Source organism: Salmo salar, chromosome 19 (assembly GCF_965601325.2).
Source record: "Salmo salar chromosome 19, fSalSal1, whole genome shotgun sequence".
NCBI classification, from domain to species: domain Eukaryota; kingdom Metazoa; phylum Chordata; class Actinopteri; order Salmoniformes; family Salmonidae; genus Salmo; species Salmo salar.
This window is the reverse complement of record NC_138309.1, coordinates 28,399,298-28,421,486: the sequence shown is the minus strand read 5'-3', so window position 1 is coordinate 28,421,486 and position 22,189 is coordinate 28,399,298. Positions and strand designations below refer to the sequence as shown.

The 22,189-nt window shown below is 43.5% G+C and overlaps 2 protein-coding genes across 4 annotated transcripts in view; one reads left to right on the top strand and one right to left on the bottom strand.

Annotated features, from left to right (window-relative positions):
- The window catches only part of LOC100194819 (acyl-CoA dehydrogenase family member 11), a 51,722-nt gene that overhangs the window by 1,732 nt on the left and 27,801 nt on the right, over positions 1-22,189 (bottom strand). For 2 of the 3 annotated variants that reach the window (XM_014157644.3, NM_001139848.1), the window contains 6 exon segments: positions 10,423-10,492; positions 8,028-8,113; positions 6,512-6,583; positions 5,674-5,828; positions 4,144-4,260; positions 2,239-2,348 (listed from right to left, as the gene is read on the bottom strand). In XM_014157644.3, the coding sequence (XP_014013119.3) occupies positions 2,239-2,348; positions 4,144-4,260; positions 5,674-5,828; positions 6,512-6,583; positions 8,028-8,113; positions 10,423-10,492 (610 nt within the window). 3 annotated transcript variants of the gene reach the window in all.
- On the top strand, positions 14,169-21,248 carry LOC106578643 (atypical chemokine receptor 4-like). The gene is made up of 2 exons (XM_014157675.3): positions 14,169-14,296; positions 19,556-21,248. Exons 1-2 carry the CDS (start codon positions 14,204-14,206, stop codon positions 20,714-20,716), a joined length of 1,254 nt encoding a protein of 417 aa, XP_014013150.3. The 5' UTR covers positions 14,169-14,203; the 3' UTR covers positions 20,717-21,248.

Sequence of the window (22,189 nt, the reverse complement as noted above, 5' to 3'; positions counted from 1 at the left end):
TGCAATATGCAGCAATTGCTCTGCCATTTCCTGGTTGTTAAAATTAGAATAGTTTGCCTAATTTCTGGACAAAACAAGCAAGTATTGCGTAGAGAATCATTGTACCATCTAAATTGCTGTGAAATATATTTTACTTAAGAAAAAATATTGTATTTTCAGCTGTTTGAAGCTGGTGTATAAAACAGAAAGTAAAAGACGCAAAAAGAAATAGCACACATAGAACAGATCTACTGCTTCTTAGACTTGCATTCAATGAGAATGACAGATCTATAACTCAAAATTCTATGTGAATTTGTTTGGGTAGCCCAAAAAGTGACATATTGCGTCTTTAATTCAAAACACCCATAAACATATTATAGTTTATGCAAAATAGTGATTGGGCAGTTATACAATACATAGCCTACAGCATATTACGCACAGCAGAAAAACATGAAACAAAACCGATTTAAGATGTATTTGGTACAACTTTCTATCCACGAGTCTGGGAGAGAACGTATAGGCCTAGGGGATGCTGTTGGTTCATTCACTGTGCAGGGCGGCTTACAGAGTTACCCTACAATTATACTACATTTATATTTAATTTTGTATAGCCTGGTAATAGGGTATTTTTTATATTTTAATAGGCTGACACAATACCTTTAGCTACAGAATATCTTACCCCTGTGCGTTTCCATATCCTCTTCTCTCCCTTTCATTCCTTTCTTCAGCACGCAGAAAGAGTGGCTGTCAACAGTTTAATGAAATATGTTTTGTTGTGAAAACTAGCCATGTTCCCAAAAAGATTTCACTTGTTTTCCCAAATGAAGCACTAGGTAGCTGCAGGAACCGGGTCAGAGAGCCCATGGCATACAGAGTTTGGGCGGAATATCACCTGTCGCGCAGCGAGAGTCTGTATGCTCCTCAAACAGTGGTTGATGCGTGAAGTGAAATACATTTCTTATAAACCCAGACATTTCTATATGCAATCCCGTGTGAAAGCAGCGTTTTGATGGTTGCCACAAGAAAGGGGAGGACGACAGCTGCTACTACATGTTTTCCTCAGCTGTTCATATTAAACACATGCTCCGCTATAAAAACCAAAGTAGCCTACCCCACATCAGTGAAAAACTAACTGGAGGGAAAGCGGCAACCATTCGCTATTGGAGTGCATACTGAGGACAGGTCTTTTTTCTCCTGCTCCTGTTCCTGCCCATTCGATAATGGCCATTCTAAATCGAAACAAATTTCCCATATTAGTGAGGACGGGATTATATTGAGAATAGACTGATAGGTGAAAATATGATCACTTTGAGAGAACAGAGTGTGCAGGCTGAGGCAAGAAACAGAGCGCAAGCTTTTTTAGCGAATTTCTCAAATCATCAATAGCCTAAAATCGCATCATGCAGCCCATATATTTTTTGGATTTCTAAGACATCCTAAGGTTTGTATCATTCACAACTAAAGTTGCCAAATAACTCTAAATCTAGCATATAGGACCTGTTTCAAATTATCATTTTTACGCTCAACATAGACACTTCATATGCGCACTCGCTCCGGAATGGGAAAAATATATTTTCTATTTTATTCAGCTAAGTTCAATTATATTCTTCTTAATATAAAATAATTTAATATAAAATAATGGCATATCTTGTCTGCTAAATGAACAAGCCTACAGCCTATGGCATGGCACATAGCCAGATAACATACAGTAGGCCAACTCATATTCTGTTCTTCTGAAATACATTTTCTTCATATCATTATGTTTCTTTAGACCTGCCTAAAATAAATAATGGTTATATTCTGATGGTGTATATTAAATTGATTTCTTATACTTTTATTAATGTAGATGTTCCAATGGCGCGCATCAGTGGCTTGTATGCATGGAGGCCTGGAGATGCTTAACGTCTTCATGTTAATTAACGGTCATGACAATAACAGGCTGCCAAAATGTCATGACGCCACAGTCCCCACAGTCCTAGCTACAACTGTAGACACTTTCTGAGGATGCGGCGTGAGGACAGGTAAATTGTGACATTGTAATGTGCAGCACTGCAGCACCGCTTGGCAGTGTCTGGATCAAAACAAACAAGGGTCATAAGGAAATGTCACCAGCTGTATCGCTAAATGAAAATTGATAAAGTTTGCTTTGAATGATTCTAATGAAGTTAAAAATCAATACTGATCTATCAAAAAACAACAAAGCAGTCACCTCAGTTAAAAAAACTAAAAGACTAAACTAGCTAAATGAAAGGTACTTACATCTGAGCAAGGGGGAAGTCTCCAGATACACCCGCACCCCCATACACCTGGATGGCAGTGTCCACTACCTTACACACCATCCTGCCAGCAACCACCTTGATCATGGCAATCTACAAGAGACCATTATTAAGAAATTAACAGGGGGACCAGTAACACTAAAGGTTCACATGAACTGTAATACTACATAGGGAATAGGGGTGCCATTCGGGACGCAGGTTGGGCGAGCCACGCGTCCCAGAAAGAACCTGGCTGGTGGAGTGTTCAGTGTTGCCGAGGGCTTTGATCATCCACCCCTGGGACATCTTTTGTGCCTGGAAGAGACATCTCATATTTCTCAGACACAGCACCTGGCCTTTAGATGAGAATCTCTGTGTTAATGTGAGCGTTAGGGAGAATCACAGCGTGTTATTCCAGGACACCACTCCTTGTCATAACTCCTTACACTGATGGTGGTGGGGTGTGTGTGTGTGTGCTGCTGTGACGGCTACAAGCAGGACATCAGGCGGTGTGGAGCCGAGCGTAAGCTGAGTGCTACTCACAGCCCTGCAGGATTCGGCATTGTGGGTAAATCTCCACGCCGTGAAACTGATGGAACACAGGCAGGGGTGTGGCGGGATTGACACACACACACACACACACACACAGCACACACACACGCACGCACGCACGCACGCACGCACGCACGCACGCACGCAGCAGTGCAGTGGAACTCTAGGATAATGGTGAAAGGCTGTTAACATAGTGCTGTATAGCCACTAATTGAATAGGCCTCAGGTTTTCCTGTTCCATTTGCACAGCTCTTTCAACTACTGATGACTCACTGTACATGGTACGGAAACATTACCAACAGAAAAGGTCAAAGTATTTCGTAGCATTCCATTCCCTCGATTAAATTAGTAGAATATGTATTACATTATTTGCTTAGCTCTGATCCAGGCTGTTACATGCGGGTTGCTGATGCTGAGCCTTGTCAGTGTCAGCAATCCGTGCGTAACGCCCTGGATCAGAGCTACTATTTTTCCAACCTTACAGTATCGTGTCTGTGAGGGGATGTGATAGGATAGGAGATGTGAGTGACAGCTCTGTATTCCTGTAGTCACTCCTTAGTCCATCTCTGTTCTGACCTCAGACACGGGTCACGCTGTCACAATGAGTTTGCCATGTCTTCCTCTCTGTCGTCTCCCGCGTCCCCCTTACCAGATTAAACGTGGGGGCGCTGGCTCGGCCCTTCCCTACCCTCGCTCCTTCACTCACCTCATGGAGTGCATCCCAAATGGAACCCTATTCCCTATATAGTGCACTTATTTTCACAAGGCTCTGGTCAAAAGTAGTGCACTATGTAGGGAATACAGTAGGGGGCCATTTGGGATGCAAATATGTACTAATCTACCCTCGGGTCTCTCATCCCTCCATCTCCACTATCCTCCATTCACCTTATCCTCACCTCTCCTGTCAGTGCACCTCAGTTCAGCTCTCACGTCAGGCTGATATCATGTCAATCATATTATAAGAGTCCTATTATGTGAGATACTGCGGGTGACTCTTCACCTCTTGTGTGTCCCTTGGTTGATTTTCGAGTTGGGACAGGCCAGCTCGGAATAAAACCTAGTGTGTGTGTGTGTTTGTATGACAGACCTGAAAGCCTCTGTGTATGCACAGTGACTAATAATACAGATGTGACATGAGAGCCATATCAGGCTGACCTTTCTAAGCAGGAAGCAGACGGCTGTAACTCATATTTACAACCCATTGACATTCTGACGTTTTCAGACACACATTTACATAACCAGGCGGTCTGTTTCAAGCAGGCACAGTCTTTACGCCATATTACATTCAGAAGTGTCACATAACAGTTAGGGAGACAATTACGCGGTTTGTTCTGCTAATGAGGTGTGCGTGTGTTACCTGTTTCCGGGCGCTCCTGCTGCCCAGTGTGTCCAGAGCGTGAGCAGCATGCAGGGTCAGTAGGCGAGTCTGGTCTATTGCCAGGCGACACTCTGCTATCCAGTGGGCTACAACCTCCTGGACACAGACATACAGCACAGCCAGTAAGTCAGACATTCACAGAGGCAGAAAGATATTCAGACATTTAAGCAGACAGACAGACAGACAGACAGACAGACAGACAGACAGACAGACAGACAGACAGACAGACAGACAGACAGACAGACAGACAGACAGACAGACAGACAGACAGACAGACAGACAGACAATGTACAGCTCATGAAAAGCTCATGAAACGTTTTGACAGTAACTCAATTGGACCTCTAGGTCTCAGCAATTAAGCGTTTTTTTCGAGCAATGTGTTTTCCTCAACTTAATAAAAACTTCACAAGATAAAATACCTTTTCCAATAATGAGTTATTAGGGTTTCTCTACAGTTGTACAGTTGCTGTGCTGTGGGCATCTGCACTGGCTAAGCAACGCACACATCCAGTGATTCCAAATGCAACAACAACTAGCATATTTCACTTAGCAACAACAGCGCTAAAAGCCTTAGCATGGCAGAAATCCTAATTTTATACACACAATATTTCTAATCCTCACACTGTCAAGTTTTCATTTGGCACTGTCAGAAAAACTCCCTATGCCAGGGTATCGAGCACTAAGAAATTCCCATCACTACCCCTTTGGCAGCTTAGCACTAGCTAGATTTCAAAATGTTTAAGATAAACTTGACACGGCAGAGCATTGAGCACCATTACGTTTCTCAGCTCCAACGCAGACAAATCTGACAGTGGCGGCGTCCTCAATGGCACCCTATTCCCTACGTAGTGCACTATTTTTGACCAGAGCGCTAAGGCTGGTCCCTGGTCAAGAGTAGTGCACTATGTAAAGAATAGAGTGCCTTTTGGGACTCAGCGGTGGCATCTCTGAGGAGATTAATCCCATCGGCTGTCACTAAAATGATAGATGCTTGCTGAGTCACTACTATTGGCCCAGACTCTGCCATGGGAGCACATTAAGACAGGAAATAGTGCTGAGTATGACCTGATGCCTGTTCTGATGCCCCACTATGGGCAGGGAGTCCCAAATGGCACCTTATTTCCTATGTAGTGCACTACTTTTGAGCAGGGCCCAGAGAGACACTGATTTGTTAAGAAGAGAATATTCCGGGACAGGCGAGATCAGTCTGGTATATCAGAATAAGCTGCTGGCACAGAGAAGCCAGGGAGCAGCACTTCTGTTGAACAATAGATCTTAGACACATGGCTAGACCGATGCGGAGCAAGAGTTGAACTTGGTACTATTACTCTGACTTTGTACAGCGACGAAAGCCCATAACCATTAGGAATGTCGCTCCACGATGCCCTGTACAGCTATGATGATGTACACACACTCACCAGTCTCGTGGACAGACTACGTAACATAAATGGTATGTTAACGTCTGTCAAATGACTGTGGGATAACATACACCCCCCCCAACACACTCACATGCTGGTAGAGTTTCTTGCCGAAGGTTTGTCTATGCGCAGCACGTTGGCACAGCAGCTCCAGTGCCCATTCAGCAGATCCTACGGCCCTCATACAGTGGTGCAGTCTGCCAGGACCGAGACGACCCTGGGCTATCTCAAAGCCTCGGCCCTCACCTGCACGGGGACACACACACAGACAGTATTACAGACAGACACAAAAATGACATTACTGTCAACTGTCTTTTACAGGTACCGCATCTCCCCATTAGTTCCATAGGTAAGCAAGCTTTAGCCAATGATTGCTTAAGTGAAATTGTAGTGGCATGGTTTTGCAGAAAACAGAACCATGCATTACAGTTTCTCCTGGCCTACAGACTATTTTCAGGGTGAGGTACCACCTAACATTAAGTTGTAAAATACTGAACTTCCCCTTTAAGGGTCATGCACAGTGTGTACACAGTGGATCATACTAGATTCAGCTGCGGGCTGATTTTTTCTTGAGCGGATGGTCAATTTGTAGACTGCAAATTGACAGCAAGAAACCCAAACAGATGTAATATTTGACAAAACAATTACAATTTCAAACCTTGCTTACATTTGCATACCATCACATCATATTATGTGTGCAAATACTGTACTTGGGAACAGATTACAATCACTTGGGACTGATTTCCTGGTGTTTGTACAGTTTTTTATGTCCAACAATGAAAATTCTCAACGAAAATCGTATTATTTTCTTGCTCCAAAAAATTGGGGGGGGGGGGGGGGGGGGGGGGGTCAAAATAAAAGCACCAGTTGGGGAACCCAGTGATCGAGCATGTATACCGTGTCAATAATGTTAGGATTTCGTATCTTACCCAAAAGAATGTTGGAAGCAGGCACACGCACGTTGTCAAAGTGGATCTCAAAATGTCCGCCGTGAATGGCATCTGATACAACAGATCACAGGAAATCACAGAGAGAGATGAACAACGGAGGTTACTGTACATAACAGCATGTTTATGTGCATAGAAAGCCTGATCCAATCAAAACAAGGCTGCGTCCCGAATGACACCTCTTTTCCCCATAAAGTGCACATAGGCAATAGGGTTCAATTTGGGACGCAACCAACAGTATGGGGAATGAGTAATCTGCCTACTCAGATACAATAAATGACCAAAAGTATGTGGACACCGGCTCATCAAACATCTCATTTCAAAATCATGGGCATTAATATGGAGTTGGTCCCCCCTTTGATGCTATAACAACCTCCACTCTTCTGGGAAGGCTTTCCACTAGATCATTGCTACGGGGACCACAAGAGCATTAGTGAAGTCGGGCACTGATGTTGGGCAATAAGGCCTGGCTCGCAGTCGGTGTTCCAATTCATCCCAAAGGTGTTCGATGGGGTTGAGGTCAGGGCTCTGTGCAGGCAAATCAAGTTCTTCCAAACAGATCTCAACAAACCATTTCTGTATAGACCTCATTTTGTGCATGGGGGCATTGTTATGCTGAAACAGGAAAGGGCCTTCCCCAAACTGTTGCCACAAAGTAGGAAGCGCAGAATCATCTAGAATGTCATTGTATGCTGTAGTGTTAAAATTTCCCTTCACTGGAACCAAGGGGCCTAGCCCGAACCATGAAAACCAGCCCCAGACCATTATTCCTCCTCCACCAAACTTTACAATCGGCACTACGCATTTGGGCAGGTAGCTTTCTCCCGGCATCCGCCAAACCCAGATTTGTCCGTCGGACTGATAGATGATGATGCGTGATTCATCACTCCAGAGAACGCATTTTCACTGCTCCAGAGTCCAATGGCCGCGAGCTTTACACCACTCCAGCCGACGCTTGGCATTGCGCATGGGGATCTTACACTTGTGTGCGGCTGCTCAGCCACGGAAACCCATTACATTAAGCTCCCGACGAACCGTTCCTGTGCTGACGTTGCTTCCAGAGGCAGTTTGGAACTCGGAGTGAGTGTTGCAACAGAGGACAGATGATTTTTACGCGCTATGCGCTTCAGCACTCGGCAGTCCCGTTCTGTGAGCTTGTGTGCCCTACCACTTCGCGGCTGAGCCGTTGTTGCTCCTAGATGTTTCCACTTCACAATAACAGCACTTACAGTTGACCGGGTCAGCTCTAGCAGGGCAGAAATTTGACAAACTGACTTATTGGAAAGGTGGCATCCTATGACGGTGCCATGTTGGAAGTCACTGAGCACTTCAGTAATGCCATTCTACTGCTAATGTTTGTCTATGGAGATCGCATGTCTGTGTGCTCGATTTTATACACCTGTCAGCAACAGGTGTGACTGAAATAACCGAATCCACTAAGTTGAAGGGGTGTCCACATACTTTTGTATATATAGTCTATGAGGGGAAAATATCCTACCGTCCTGTCCAAATACGGTCAATGGTCTGATCACATTCACACCAGGGGTGTCCAGTGGGACCAGGATCATACTGTGCTGACCGTGTCTGGAACACAAAACGACCTCACAACCGGAGCTGCATAGATCTGAGCTGACCATATTCATACTACAGATAGATAACCTATACAGTACTGTACCAATGGCAGTAACACAGAGACATAAAGACCATGACCTAGCCTCTAAAACTGACAACTTTCCTAGTCAGCTACAGTTGGAGGAAAGAGAGAGAGAGATAGAAAACTTATGCTCCGGCTAACTATTCTATTTCATTCCTATTCTCTGATGCCAAGGTTGTTGCTGACTGGGAGGCAGACACTGCTGTCAGAGGAGAAGAGAGGAGAGGAGAGAGGGCAGCAGCAGAGGTGTAGGGAGAAGGCAAGCTCTGAATCTTAATAAGCCAGAAACTTCCACGGAGAAGAGAGAGGTGGAACGTCTAAAATATAAATTAGGTGAAGTTAGAGCTGATTCACAATGAGCTTTCAGGCACAAAATGGCCACCATGGCATCACCCAGGTGGGCACTACAGATGGGTAGTGGATGAAGTGAGTCAGCCAAACAAACCTGCTAAAGCTGGGTGTGATTACAGTCTACACTCTGTCCCAGGACTAACTGAGCATGATGGGAAAAGCATGTTTCCTTCCCTTTCTGGCTCTCTCTTTCCCATCAGCCCTGCGGTTGCCAACAGGAGCTAGGCGTGGATGAGTCTGCTATGCTGCTATAGCAACTGAGATCTGAGAGACTTCCCATCCAGTAACAAAGCTTAAAACAAGGATGGGGTTGATACTCACAGTTAACTGACTGTAACGTTATAAACTTCGCCCATCTGGCTTAACGTAAGCACTGAAGTGAAAATTACAGACGATCTATCAAGAACATCTATGATAAATGTATTTTTTTTAATGTATTGTAAGATGAGTGCATCACCTAGGCTACTAGGTGGTGGCGCTGGATTTTACGGTGCACTGTTTATTGGCCAACACACCTCACTGAGGTAGAGGGGATGAGCCTTTTCCAGTAACTGGGTGGTGAGTGAAAGAAAGAGAGAGAAAGGGAGAAAAAGAGTAAGCAAGGGAGAGGTGAACAGAGAGTGAAAGAGAGAGAGAAAGACAGAGACAGCAAGAGAGAGGAACCTGTCTCTACTTTTCCAGAGAGAGAGATAAGGAGAAGGCGTTTAAGGAGAAACAGATGACGTGGAAGAGAACACACAGTTCTGATTACTGACGCTAATTAGAGGTCTGAATCCTGGTAGGGGACAACACAGGCAGCGTCTCAAATGGCACCCTATTCCCTAAATAGGCTAGTGCACTACTTTTGACCAGGGTCCATAGGGCTCCGGTCAAAAGTAGTGCACTACATAGGGAATTGGCTGCCATTTGGCACATAACAGCAGACTTAAGGAGAGACCGGAATAAATGGGAACTGGGGGTAGGTTAGAATTGATCTCCCTCTAGTTTGCTGTCCATCTCTCTCTTTCTCTCTCCTTTTCTCGCTTTCATGTCCCAATCCCTGCCACATCCTAGCTTTGGAGTCATCTGTGCACCACTGCAATAGAAACACAGGAAGCATTCTCCACAACATTGGGAATGTCATCATCCTCAACGAATGAAAGAGAACCTTACGTCAACGGCTCTGCTGAAATAATATAGACCTCAAGGCCACACCGAGGTCTCTGAGCCACAGAACCGTGTCCTTGGCCAAGCTCAACTATATGTTATTGTTCCACAGGTGCCAGAAACACCTTTTTCATTCAAGACTAAATCTGGGACTGGACATAAATGGAGAGTGGATTCCAGCAGAGGCTGGTTGGCAGGAGGAGAGCAGTGTGTATTGAATTTGGAAAGTCATAAATGGCTGTTTGAATAGCACATAGTGGGTGGTTTTAGAGATGGCTGCCAAGGTAGATAAATCATTTGGAGGTGTTAGTTGGAACTAAACACATATGCACACACAGTTCTGTATAAAGCCTTCTCACAACAGGACTTAAACGCATCAAATTTTACCCCAATCAAACGATTGATTTCCTTCCGACTACACAGGAGACAGGGGTTTGGACCCAGAATACAAAACTAAACAAATTATTTTTTATATCCGATCAGCTTCTTCTTTGCACTAATATCCTGCCAGGAGGCTGTCTGAGAAGAGTGCACGACAGACAGAAACACAGCATGGAATAAAAGCAATCCAAAACTTAACCAAATAAATTTCACCATCATTGTTACTGAATGCAAACAATACATCTGTTGATATAAATGCACCCCACAATATCTGGAATGATCCCTATACTAAGGGCTGTGTACCCGACACTTCAATGGACTCCGGACACTGTTTGTGACATGGCTGTGTAGTGTAGCGTACCTGTTTCGAGTGTTAATCGACTTGCTCTTGCACATCACGATAGCCAACTTGCACTTTGGGTTACCAGCACCTGGAGAAACAGTCAGACATGTTAAATCAACGTTAAAACAACATTAAAACAATAAACTCCTCTACCCTATCGGAGTGGCCCTAAACCAAAATAGATGATTTATTCTCAGCTTGGTATGTCTGGACATATAAACCAGTAAGCAAATATTTTCACACTCCCAGAATATACAATCCATGATTATTTTCAGTATGGCGGACTATAGACTCAGTGTTCCTTCTGCCGAGCGTGGATGGAGCTACAAACAGACAGGTAGAGTCTGGTTGTGTCCAAAATGGGGACGTAACCCCATTTTTTAAATGTATTTAACTAGGCAAGTCAGTTAAGAACAAACGCTTATTTACAATGACGGCCTCGGAACAGTGGGTTAACTGCCTTGTTCAGGGGCAGAACGACAGATTTTTACCTTGTCAGCTTGGGGATTCGATCTAGCAACCTTTTGGTTACTGGCAGGTAACCACTAGGCTACCTGCCGCCCCTATTTAGTGTACTACTTTTAAACAGGGCCTATGGGGCTCTGGTCACAAGTAGTGCAATATATGGGTCAAAGGGTGCCATTTGGGATGCAAGCCTATAAGTATTCCCAGCTGGAACCACATCCATTGGATCTATACAGTACAGTTCTATTTGACACGTTTCTGTTTCCCTTCTGATGCTTTAACTTGTTTCTAAACTACACAAGCTTCGCTATCACCACTGAACTCTTTATGGTTTAGCTGGTGTGAGCATGTTATTGATTGTGAAGAGATTTTACTATGGCAGAGTAAGTGATCCTCATAATATGGCTTCACTGTAATATTCTTACAGTAAAGTGAATGGAAACACTGATGAGATGGGGAACAGCCACTAGAGGGAGATATCTATCCTTCCTCTTACTCCCAAATCTTTTGTTAACCTTTATTTGAACAGGAAAGATATATTGAGACCTAAGACTCTTTTTGAAATGTGCCCTGTATAATACAACATAAATATACACATTATACAACACATATACATATACACATATATATCAGTGGAGACTGCTGATGGGAGAATGGCTCATTATAATAAAAACCATGTTTTTGATACCAATTTATTTACTCCATTCCAGCCATTATTATGAGCCGTCCCCTCAGCAGCCTCCACTGATATATAAAGTACCAGTCAAAACCTACTCATTCAAGGCTTTATTTTTACTATTTTCTACATTGTAAAATAATAGTGAAGACATCAAAACTATGAAATAACACATATGGAATCATGTAGTAATCAAAAAAGTGTTAAACAAATCAAAATATATTAAGCATGATTATCTACAATAGTATTGAAGACATCTGCAAAAAGGCTCAAAGCTCAGTCAGGTTAAGGGATAGCTGAAATACAACCCAGGTCACTAAAATAAAGATCATGTAAATAAGCCTGTTCACTGAAGTTTTTAAAGTTCCTATTTGTGATGACACAAGGCTTAGATTTTTGTATTCTCACATCTCTAGCAAAAACAACTGGGCAATGGTCACTAATATCTTGGGTGAAGACACCAGTAGAAACATATTTCTCTGGTGTATTCGTTAAAATAAGATCAATCAGAGTTGACTTTGAAGAGTTGACTTTAGTGTATAGGCTTAGTCACCAGCTGGGTTAGGTTTAGATCATTACATATGTCTTTTAAATTGTCTGAAGCCTGCATTTCCCAATCATAATTTAGGTCACCCAGGATAATAACTTCTGATTCAATAAAATCTTAATGTAATCCAGTTTAGGAAGTAAGTCTTTTACGATTTTTAAAGTCACATGGAGTCTCCAACTCAAACAAGCTACGTTCAGTAGGCGGTTGCAGGTCTTGTCTGATGGTTGATATTGATATAGTTGGTAAGGCTAGAAGATTGCATAGAACTGCGCCATTTGGTTTATCCCTATTAGTAATGGAGGAAGGAGTAGAAGTTGAAATGACCCGGTGCCCGGGGCCGAGGCGCTGGGGGAGAACAATCACTGTGGTCTCTGAAGGTGTTAGCCGCCAATCTGGAAAAAGTCATTTTCCCCATATGGCGAAAAGTCAGTTCAAATCCACACAAATAAAATAGGTTGGCGAGGAATCAGCTAAAAGTCAATCAATCCACACAGTGTGATAGTTCGATTGAATCACACAGTTTATCGGATCACCACAGTTACAGGCAGCATGCCAGAACCCTACCATAGACTAGAAACCAGCTAGCACTAGGACCCACAATAGTCACAACCAAGGCACAAAACTAGCCAGCATAACAACAGCAAGGAGAGACTTACTCAATGCGTTTAAATGCTGGGGCCCATCAAAACAGCAACGCAATAGAGCCTGTGTTACCAGTATGATAGGCAGGAGAGAAGCACCTTGGAGGGGATGTAGTTTCCAGTACAGGCCTGCGGAAGCCGGGAGGGAGGCAAGCGCTACACCGGGCCGCGGGAGATAAAAAAAAATATCTATCCAAGTAGGCTAAAACCAAGTGGAGATCAATTGTGGCAGTAGTCCAAAAACATCCAAAGGCACAATGTCAAGTGGAAGGATGAAAACAGCAGTAGGCAGGTGTCTGCTCAGATAAGTAGGGTGCCCAGGTATATCAAAGTCTTGTATGTCTCCTTAAAAAACTGTCCAATGTGTTCATAGCTAGACGAAACAAAGCTAAATGGAGCCAAAAAGTCCACGAAAACCTTGTCAGCTAAAAACACTGATCAGAGAGGAAAAAAAAGACATGCTTGCCGCCATCTTGAAAAGATGCTTTGAAATGAGTTCAGAGTAGGGTGAAGCTGGAGTGGGGTGGGTTGTGGGTACACTCTGGAACGCAGAGATCCAGCAGAGTCCCTGGGGCGAGGTGAGGAGGTGACCAAAAGCTTGGCTTCCTGTTTACTGTCCTGCTCTAGTGACCGTACCCTGTCCCCCGGGGAAGGACGTGGAGTCACAGACATATGGACACCAGATTATTACAGGATCACACAACTGCAGACCAAAAAACTCAAATGAATTAAGTCCTGTGGACAAAAGTAGGCCCGAAGCAAGCATGATGTGATTCTATAGTGTGAACTGTGTTGTGTGGAGAGTATCACACATACGACACACACAGAGAGGGGTACTGCACACAATAAAACAAGTCCCCTGTGCTGGAAAGATACTAAGAAAATACGTTTCACACTTTTATGCCCACACTAAATTGTCCCTATGAACACACCCGGTCTCCTCCCAATCCTGAGGTTCTCCTTGTGTCTAGGTAAGCCTGGTGTTTGCCCAGGCGGAGACTGGGGTTTTGTTTTGTGATGTGTATGTATGTGTCTGACAGACTAACATATACTACATGACCAAAAGTTAATAAGACCAAGATGTGGCCATTTAATTATGTTTATTGTTATTTTTTCATCTCATATTTTATATCCATCCTGTGAAGAGAGGGGAGAGCAACAGGTAATTCACAAAACTCTACTGTAAATAATAGCCAATAAAAAACATTTTTAAACACATAATCAAACAATTAATAAACGGCATATAATTCATCTGCAATTACCTAAAAAAATACTTTAGCATGGGAGCCCCGCCAGCTGTGTGTGTGTGAGCCTTTAGCTCTCTCTCACACACACACACACACACACACACACACACACACACACACACACACACACACACACACAAGTGAAAGGTGTTCCCAGACTGCGGGTCATTGTAGGGAGGGGAGGTGGAGCATTGGATTTACAAACGGGCTGACAAAAACTATGAGGAGCGCAGTACCATACCACTGGATGTCTCTTCTGGATGAATTACCACTGCCTCAACATCTCTACATCTCCCACAGGAAGGCACTGAGGGTAAGACTCAATCGCCTCCTTTATTTACTTTACATTTACTTTATACACTAAGTTGAAAATGTATTATTTGAAAATAGTTAGAAGTATTCCTCACTTACCTACTGTATATGATTCTAGTGAGGGCAGTTACATTTCTAGAAAGACTATGACTAGGGTTGCAAAGCTACCGGTAGTTTACCAAAGTTACCAGAATCTTCTGTAATGGAAATTTATGTTAAGTTTGGTCATTTATATTCAAATAACTTAAAAAAAAAAAAAAAAGTATTCATATATAGAATACATTTTTTTTTAAATATACACTCAGTGTTCAAAGGATTAAGACTGACAAAGTGAATCCAGGTGAAAGCTATGATCCCTTCAAATCCACTTCAAATCAGTGTAGTTGAAGGGGAGGATTTTAAGCCTTGAGATATGGATTGTGTATGAGTGCCATTCAGAAAGTGAATGGGCAAGACAAAAGATTTAAGTGACTTTTAACGGGGTACGGTAGTAGGTGCCAGGCGCACCGGTTTGTGTCAAGAATTGCAACACTGCTGGGTTTTTCACGCTCAACAGTTTCCTGTGTGTATCAAGAATGACCCACCACCCAAAGGACACCCAGCAATTTGACACAACTGGAGTCAATATAGGCCAGCATCCCTGTGTAACACTTTTGACACCTTGTAGAGTCCATGCCCTGACGAATTGAGGCTGTTCTGAGGAGAAAAAAAACAACAACAACTCAATATTAGGTAATGTAGGTGTTCCTAATGTTTGGTGTACTCAGTGTATGTGTCCATATTGTCCATACGTTTCTAGTGGATAGACCATATGGTTCAAAAGAAAATAGCCTAATTAATTAAAAAGGCATCTGCAACTCTTCCAACTATTGTATTTTTTCACAACTGCCACCAGTTTTTCCCCAAAAAACATTTACAACAAAGACATATTGACATAGAAAAATAAATAAAAGTGTCAAAAAAATATATAACACCAATGGTATTCACTAAGTTGATGGTTTATATTTAGGATAATGTTTACAGCTTTGTCATTCTATTTTAAATAGTCACATTTATGTTTTATATATACTGTATAATACGTGTGATAGGGCCACACACAGGGACAGAGAGAATGACGGTACCCAAAAAGGCCACTAGATGTCATCTGATAAAATTCTATATATTCCTTGAAAGTTGTCACTTTGAAATTTTCCAGTAATATACCCTCCCTTTGCAACCCTAACTATGACTCATAAGTTCAGAAGTTAAATTGTCTGAACAGTGATTGTTAGGACTGTTAAAGTTCAAAGTTCTGTAGTGTGTTTATGATTGAACCTAACCTGATAATTCTCTGAAATGATGGCTTATTCAGTCAGACAACATCTATGCCAACAAATTAGTCTCAGCTGGTTTTCTTATCATTTATTTATATTTTTAAAAACACCTTTTGACACAAAATGCTCCTTGAGGTTTAATATCTTGTAGTTAATCAGAGATGGAAGATTAATGTGTTTTTGGCCATACATCTCAGACAGAGAACTCAACCAGTAGGAAAGAATAGCTGTGACAGCTGAATATTTGAGATATTTGGACATGAGAACAGACGCTCTGTACAAACTCTGGCAGCTCTACGGCTCATTTCTCTCTCCCGCTAGCAGCAACACGTTGATGGATAATGTAATAGGCCTGGAAGCCATCCTAAATACCTATGTTATTAAACTCAGGCAGCAAAGGAGACGATGCCTCACCTGTTTTGATTATCTGTTAGAGAGCACATGAATAGTAAACACATGTAATACTGTATCTAGCTAAATACTGCCCGGTGCAGTCAAACACACACACATACACCTGCTCGTAGAAAAACTCTCCACTAGGGCTGTTGAGGTGACCCTATTACCGCCACACCATTGGTCACGATTCATGACCGCAGTCAAATTCCACGTGACAGTTTAGTCACGGTAACTAGGCTTCTCCAAGCTCTGATGCTGCTGATGGTCATTAGTAGCCTACTAGTAGCCTGCTAGTAGCCTGCTAGTAGCCTGCTGACAGCCTGGTACTCAGTACTCTATTGTCCCGCTAATCACTCTGACATCAATGCAAATGTAATCAAAAATCAAATCAAACACTTCATGAGAGCCCATGAGCTCATGTTGCACAACATTTCTATAAGCTATGCAATTGCGTCAGAAAACAGAGTTTTGATGGCCTCTATTAAAAAGAGGAGGATCCCATTAGCTTTCTATAGGCTAGACCTACTATATTCATTTCTCAGCTTTCCTAATATTAAGCATATTGCTTTGCTTTACAGCAGGAGTACAGCCTTCCTGGCTGGCATGAAAATGAACAACGGGAAAAGTGTCCTCCATTTGCTATTTAAGTGCATAGATGACATGCATTTCTTTCCCCTTCCCCTGTTCCGAGACAGGTGCATTCTAAATCAAAACTAATTTCACACATACATATGCTAAATAATATACACTGTAAATACAATATTAAATTAAGAATAGTCTGATGGGTGATATTAGCCTATCACTTGTGAATGATATATTATCACTTGTGAATGATGTTCAGCGTGTGTAGTAAGACAAGAAACAGCGCCTGCCTTTTTTTGTTGTTGACTTTTCAAATCATAGTCGCACACCTCATGTAGCCTAGCCCATAGGCCTATATGTTTTCATAAGGTTTGTATCACATCTTAAAGCGGCCAAATACCTTCTTAAAATGAAGCACATCAATCCGCTTTACAACTGCTGTAGAACCTAACTGGCATACATACAGTAGGCTGCGCGTGAGTTTGGGGATGATCATTTTTACCATAAAAAAGCAAAAACATTACATGCATAATAGCATGTGTGGTCACTTATGAGAACAGTGTCTTCCCGCCAATTGATTGCATTTTGGAACATTCACGCTTATAGCATACTGCAGTGTGTGCACATTGCTGCGCTTATAGTACGAAGAAACAGCCTAATAGTTGATCAACATGTTAAACTAAGTGTTCTGATCCGTTGCATCAGCCTCATTGCGAGTGGTTGTATTCATTTGCGATCTATCACATCCCAAAACTGTCCCAGAGTATGTTTGGAATATTTATTTCTCGCACAGAAGGACAAGTTGACCAACAGAATAGGTCAAGTTTTGTACTATGGGGGATAGTAGACTGACATAGGCTAGTGGTTTTGCTGTTTGTTAGGACTACTACTGATCTTGTTGGCTGACGAAAAGTAAATGTGGGCAGTTCTTCTAACATCATTAATATGCACCTCAGAATTCGATAAGAAGGATGCACACTCCTGCGTCCCTGATGGGTCTGTTTCACCTGTAGCCGACTTCGGAGCTGAGATGCATGTGAAAAGGACCCAATTAGGCGACAGGCATTGGCTGATAAGAATTGAGATATCAGAGAGCCATGTGGGTGAGCGGTGCTTCGGAACACGGCCGGAAGAAGGGAATTATAATTTTTATATTCGGGCACTTTGGTCGCAAAAGGCATGGATATTTTAGGGGCCATTACGGCCATACAAGGGGGATGCCGCCGTGAAATTCGAGGCCTGGTGAGAATATTATCAAGTTCTTGTCAAATTGTGAATGAGAGACTGATGAAGTGTGTGCAGCCTGCACAAGAAATAAGGCAGAGCTCATGCCTTTCAGGGAACTTTTTTTCAAACCGTCATAAGAGTCACATCACGTAGCCTTAGAATATATTAAAAATCTAAACGTATAGCCCAACGTTTGTATCACAACTAAAGTTGTTGTTGTTCTGGACTAAACAGTAAGATCATTGGATAACCTCCATTAAAAGTGCTATTTAGTCCAGGACTAGGCTTAATCTGGGAAACCACAAAGAGTGTTTAAAGATTAGTCTGATTTTTCTGGGATAGTCACCCTTGTCCAGGGGAAAGGAATTTTACAGGGTAAGGAATTTTGTTGTTGTGTTGGGTGTACTAGTGTGCAAGTGACTCCAACTGACAGGTTTTGTGAGAGAAATCAAGCTAGAGAGATTCCTAACAAGAGGGAGCTTAATGTTTACACGCACGCAGGTATGTGCACACACACACACACACACACACACACACACACACACACACACACACACAGGGAGGTTTTTTTAGGATAAAAAGAAACGGAATAGAGCTAAGCACAGACAAAAATCCTACAGGAAAACCTGGTTCAGTCTCCTTTCCAACAGAAACTCGGAAACAAATATACCTTTCAGCAGGACAATAATCTAAAACACAAGGCCAAATATACACTGGAGTTGCTTATCAAGACGACATTGAATGTTCCTGGCCAAGTTACAGCTTTGACTTAAATCGGCTTAAAAATCTGTGGCAAGACTTTAAAATGGCCGTCTAGCAATGATCATCAACCAACTTGACAGAGCTGGAAGAACTTTTAAAAGAATAATATGAAAATATTTTACAAACCAGGTGTGCAAAGCTGTTAGAGCCTTACCCAGAAAGACTGTAAATGTAAATGCTGCAAAAGGTGATCCTAACATGTATCGACTCAGGGGTGTGAATACTTTATGTAAATTAGGTATTCAATTTTGAATTCGGGCTGTAACAACAAAATGTTGAATAAGTCAACGGGTATGAATAGTCACCATGTCAAGGGGTAAGGAATTTTGTTGTTGTGTTGGGCGTACCTAACAAAAAGGAGCTTATTGTTTACACGCACGCAGGTATGCACACACACACGCACACCAGTGGAGGCTGCTGAGGGGAGGACGGCTCATAAAAATGGCTGGAACGGAGCAAATCAAATGGCATCAAACACATGGTTTCCATGATATTTGATACCATTCCACTGATTCCGCTCCAACCATTACCACGAGCCCGTCCTCCCCAATTAAGGTGCCACCAACCTCCTGTGACGCGCACACACACACACACACACTCCTCACTCTGTCAAGCATTGGCCACAAATTCTACCCAATATAAAACCCCTACAGGTCAGAAAGAGGGACAAAAAGCAGTGAGGGGGGGACGGATAACAAACAATCTATAGTTGTTGACAACTTGGATCGTCATGCTGTTATTGGCTGTAAGTGCATTACAACTTACTTCTCTCCTAATATATGTGTTTTCAGATAAAATACACATTTCATATTATGTGATACATTCTGTCTAAAGTATGTGAAAGATAATCATTTTAACAAGCAAGCCTCGTCAATAACAAAATAAAGTGATCTTGTCAACGGGTCTCTTTTAAGTTAATACAATGCTCAGCACAGACTAAACTGACTTGACGTCATTCCTAACATGTCATGTTCCTTTAGTCCCTTATTTCTCAGAAAACAGAGAGGATGGAGGAAGAGGACTACGACTACGACAACTCCAGCTCCAACGACAGTGACTACTACGACAACTACCACTCGGTGTGCGACAAAGCGGAGGTGCGTTCTTTCGGCCGTCTCTTCCTGCCCGTAGTCTACGCCTTGGCTCTGGTGGTGGGCGTGGCAGGCAACGCTCTGGTCGTGGTGGTGTATACGTCGCAACAGCGACTGCGGACGCTGACAGACGTGTGTATCCTGAATCTTGCCGTGGCCGATTTACTCCTTCTCCTCATGCTGCCCTTCTGGGCGGCCGACGCCGTGCACGGCTGGCGGATCGGTGTGGCTGCCTGCAAGCTCACCTCCTTCCTCTATGCCACCAACTTCAGCTGCGGCATGCTGCTGCTAACCTGCATTAGCGTGGACCGCTACTGTGCACTGGTCCACAACGCTGGAGGCCGGGCCGCGAGTGGCCCGCGGGCCAGGAGACAGTGGATATTAGTGTGTGCCATGGTGTGGGCCACGGCGGTTTGCCTGGGCCTGCCTGACATGCTGTTTTCCACAGTGAAGCACTCGTCTCATCGTCTAGCCTGCACGGCCGTCTACCCCCTCAGCATGGCTCGGCCGACCAAGGCTGCCCTGGAGCTGCTTGAGGTGCTGCTGAGCTTCCTCCTGCCGTTCCTGGTCATGGGGGTGTCTTACTGTCGGGTGGGCCTGGCGCTGGTTAGGGCCGGAGCCAATGTGTGCAGGGACAGGAGGCGGCGGGCCCTGCGGGTGCTGCTGGCCGTGGCGGCGGTGTTCCTGCTCACCCAGCTGCCCTACAACCTGGTGAAGCTGTGGCGGACGCTGGACGTCATCTACGGCCTGGTGACCGACTGTGACCTCAGTAAGGGTCTGGACCGGGCTCTCCAGGTGACGGAGAGCCTGGCGCTCACACACTGCTGCTTCAACCCAATGCTCTACGCCTTCATAGGCTCCTCTTTCAGAGGACATGTCCTCAGGGTTGCCAAGTGCCTCGGACAGCGCCTCGGGGGGAGGTGGTGCGGTGGTCTCCACGGCAATGAGGAGCGGGCGTTGGAGATCTCACTAAATACACACACCCCCGCCAGGCAAACACACTCACAATCTGTCTCGGAGGACGAGGACACCAGCACCTTCACCATCTAACATGTCTAAAAACTCTGAACTCTCATTATGGTGAGAGTGGCTCACTACGGATCATGGTGACCGAGAGGGCAAATGCACAACACTTCTATTGACTTTTCTGAAAATAATTAAAGGGCTTTCTGGGATTCAAAAAACAACACATCAGTCAAACAAGCTTATATTTGGGGTTCTGTTTGGGTAAAAATGCATCTAAGCTCATGAGGCATTTATAAGTTACATTATTCACAAATAAATGGCTATATCATACATTTAAAGGTCCAAAAAGGAATGTACCAATCACAGATGTCCCCATTTTTTTAAGCATTTGCTCTATACCAGCATTTCTAAAAGCCTTTGCTATACATAACTGTTAAGTAATTTAGACATCAAGATAAATCTGTATTTGTCTAAGTAAATAATATATTATACTGTATCTAGTCAATCTTTAGTATAGCAGAATCTTGTGTAAATGAAATAAGTTGTTATTATGTGATCCCCCACTATTTCTCATATATGAAAACATCTTAAATAAATCTAAAAATGAGAAGGAATGGCTCCCTCAAGCTAAATCTCTCATGTTATTGCTCATCTTCAATTCAACCTCACACAGCCATGGTGCCTGCAGATAGGAAGCATATGATTTCAATGTATTATGTGGCTTTGGGAGAGAAGAAAGCAGGCAGTCTGATTGCACAGCGGGTTGCCAGTGAGAAAAGCTGGAGAGATCCGCAAAATAAAGACAGAGAAGTTGACAGGGAGTGAGAGAGAGAGGTAGCGAGAGAGAGCGAGAGAGAGAGAGAGACGGAGCGAGAGATAGCGAGATAGCGAGATAGCGAGAGAGAGAGAGAGAGAGAGTGCGAGCGAGAGAGAGAGAGGGGTAGCGAGAGAGAGAGAGAGAGAGGTAGCGAGAGAGAGAGAGAAAGGTAGCGAGAGAGAGAGAGAAAGGTAGCGAGAGAGAGAGAGAGAGGTAGCGAGAGAGAGAGAGAGAGCGAGAGAGAGGTAGCGAGGTAGAGAGAGAGAGCGAGAGAGAGGTAGCGAGGTAGAGAGAGAGAGCGAGAGAGAGGTAGCGAGGTAGAGAGAGCGAGAGAGAGAGGTAGAGAGAGTGAGAGAGATCGAAAGCGAGAGAGAGGGTGAGGGAGAGAGGGCTTCCATCCGGCCATCACACAGGCAGGAAGACAGTACACAAACAGCAGGCTTCTCTTTAAGGGTTCAGTCTCCAATGGCACCCAAAAGTAGTGCACTATATAGGGAAAAGGGTGCCATTTGGGACACATACCCATGAAGAGGATTCCAGCATTTAAATTACCCTGCCTGTCCTCTCATGTTTCCCCCCATTTAAATAATCTGGGCTTAGAAGTCCAATAGAAGTTGTTGTTGAGTGCAATGCATAGAACAGTGGTGAACCATTTCAGTATGTCCATTTATCCTCTTCCTTAAAACTCCTCTTCAAAGAGGACTTTTATATTAAACTCTTTGAAATCGATAAGGCACATA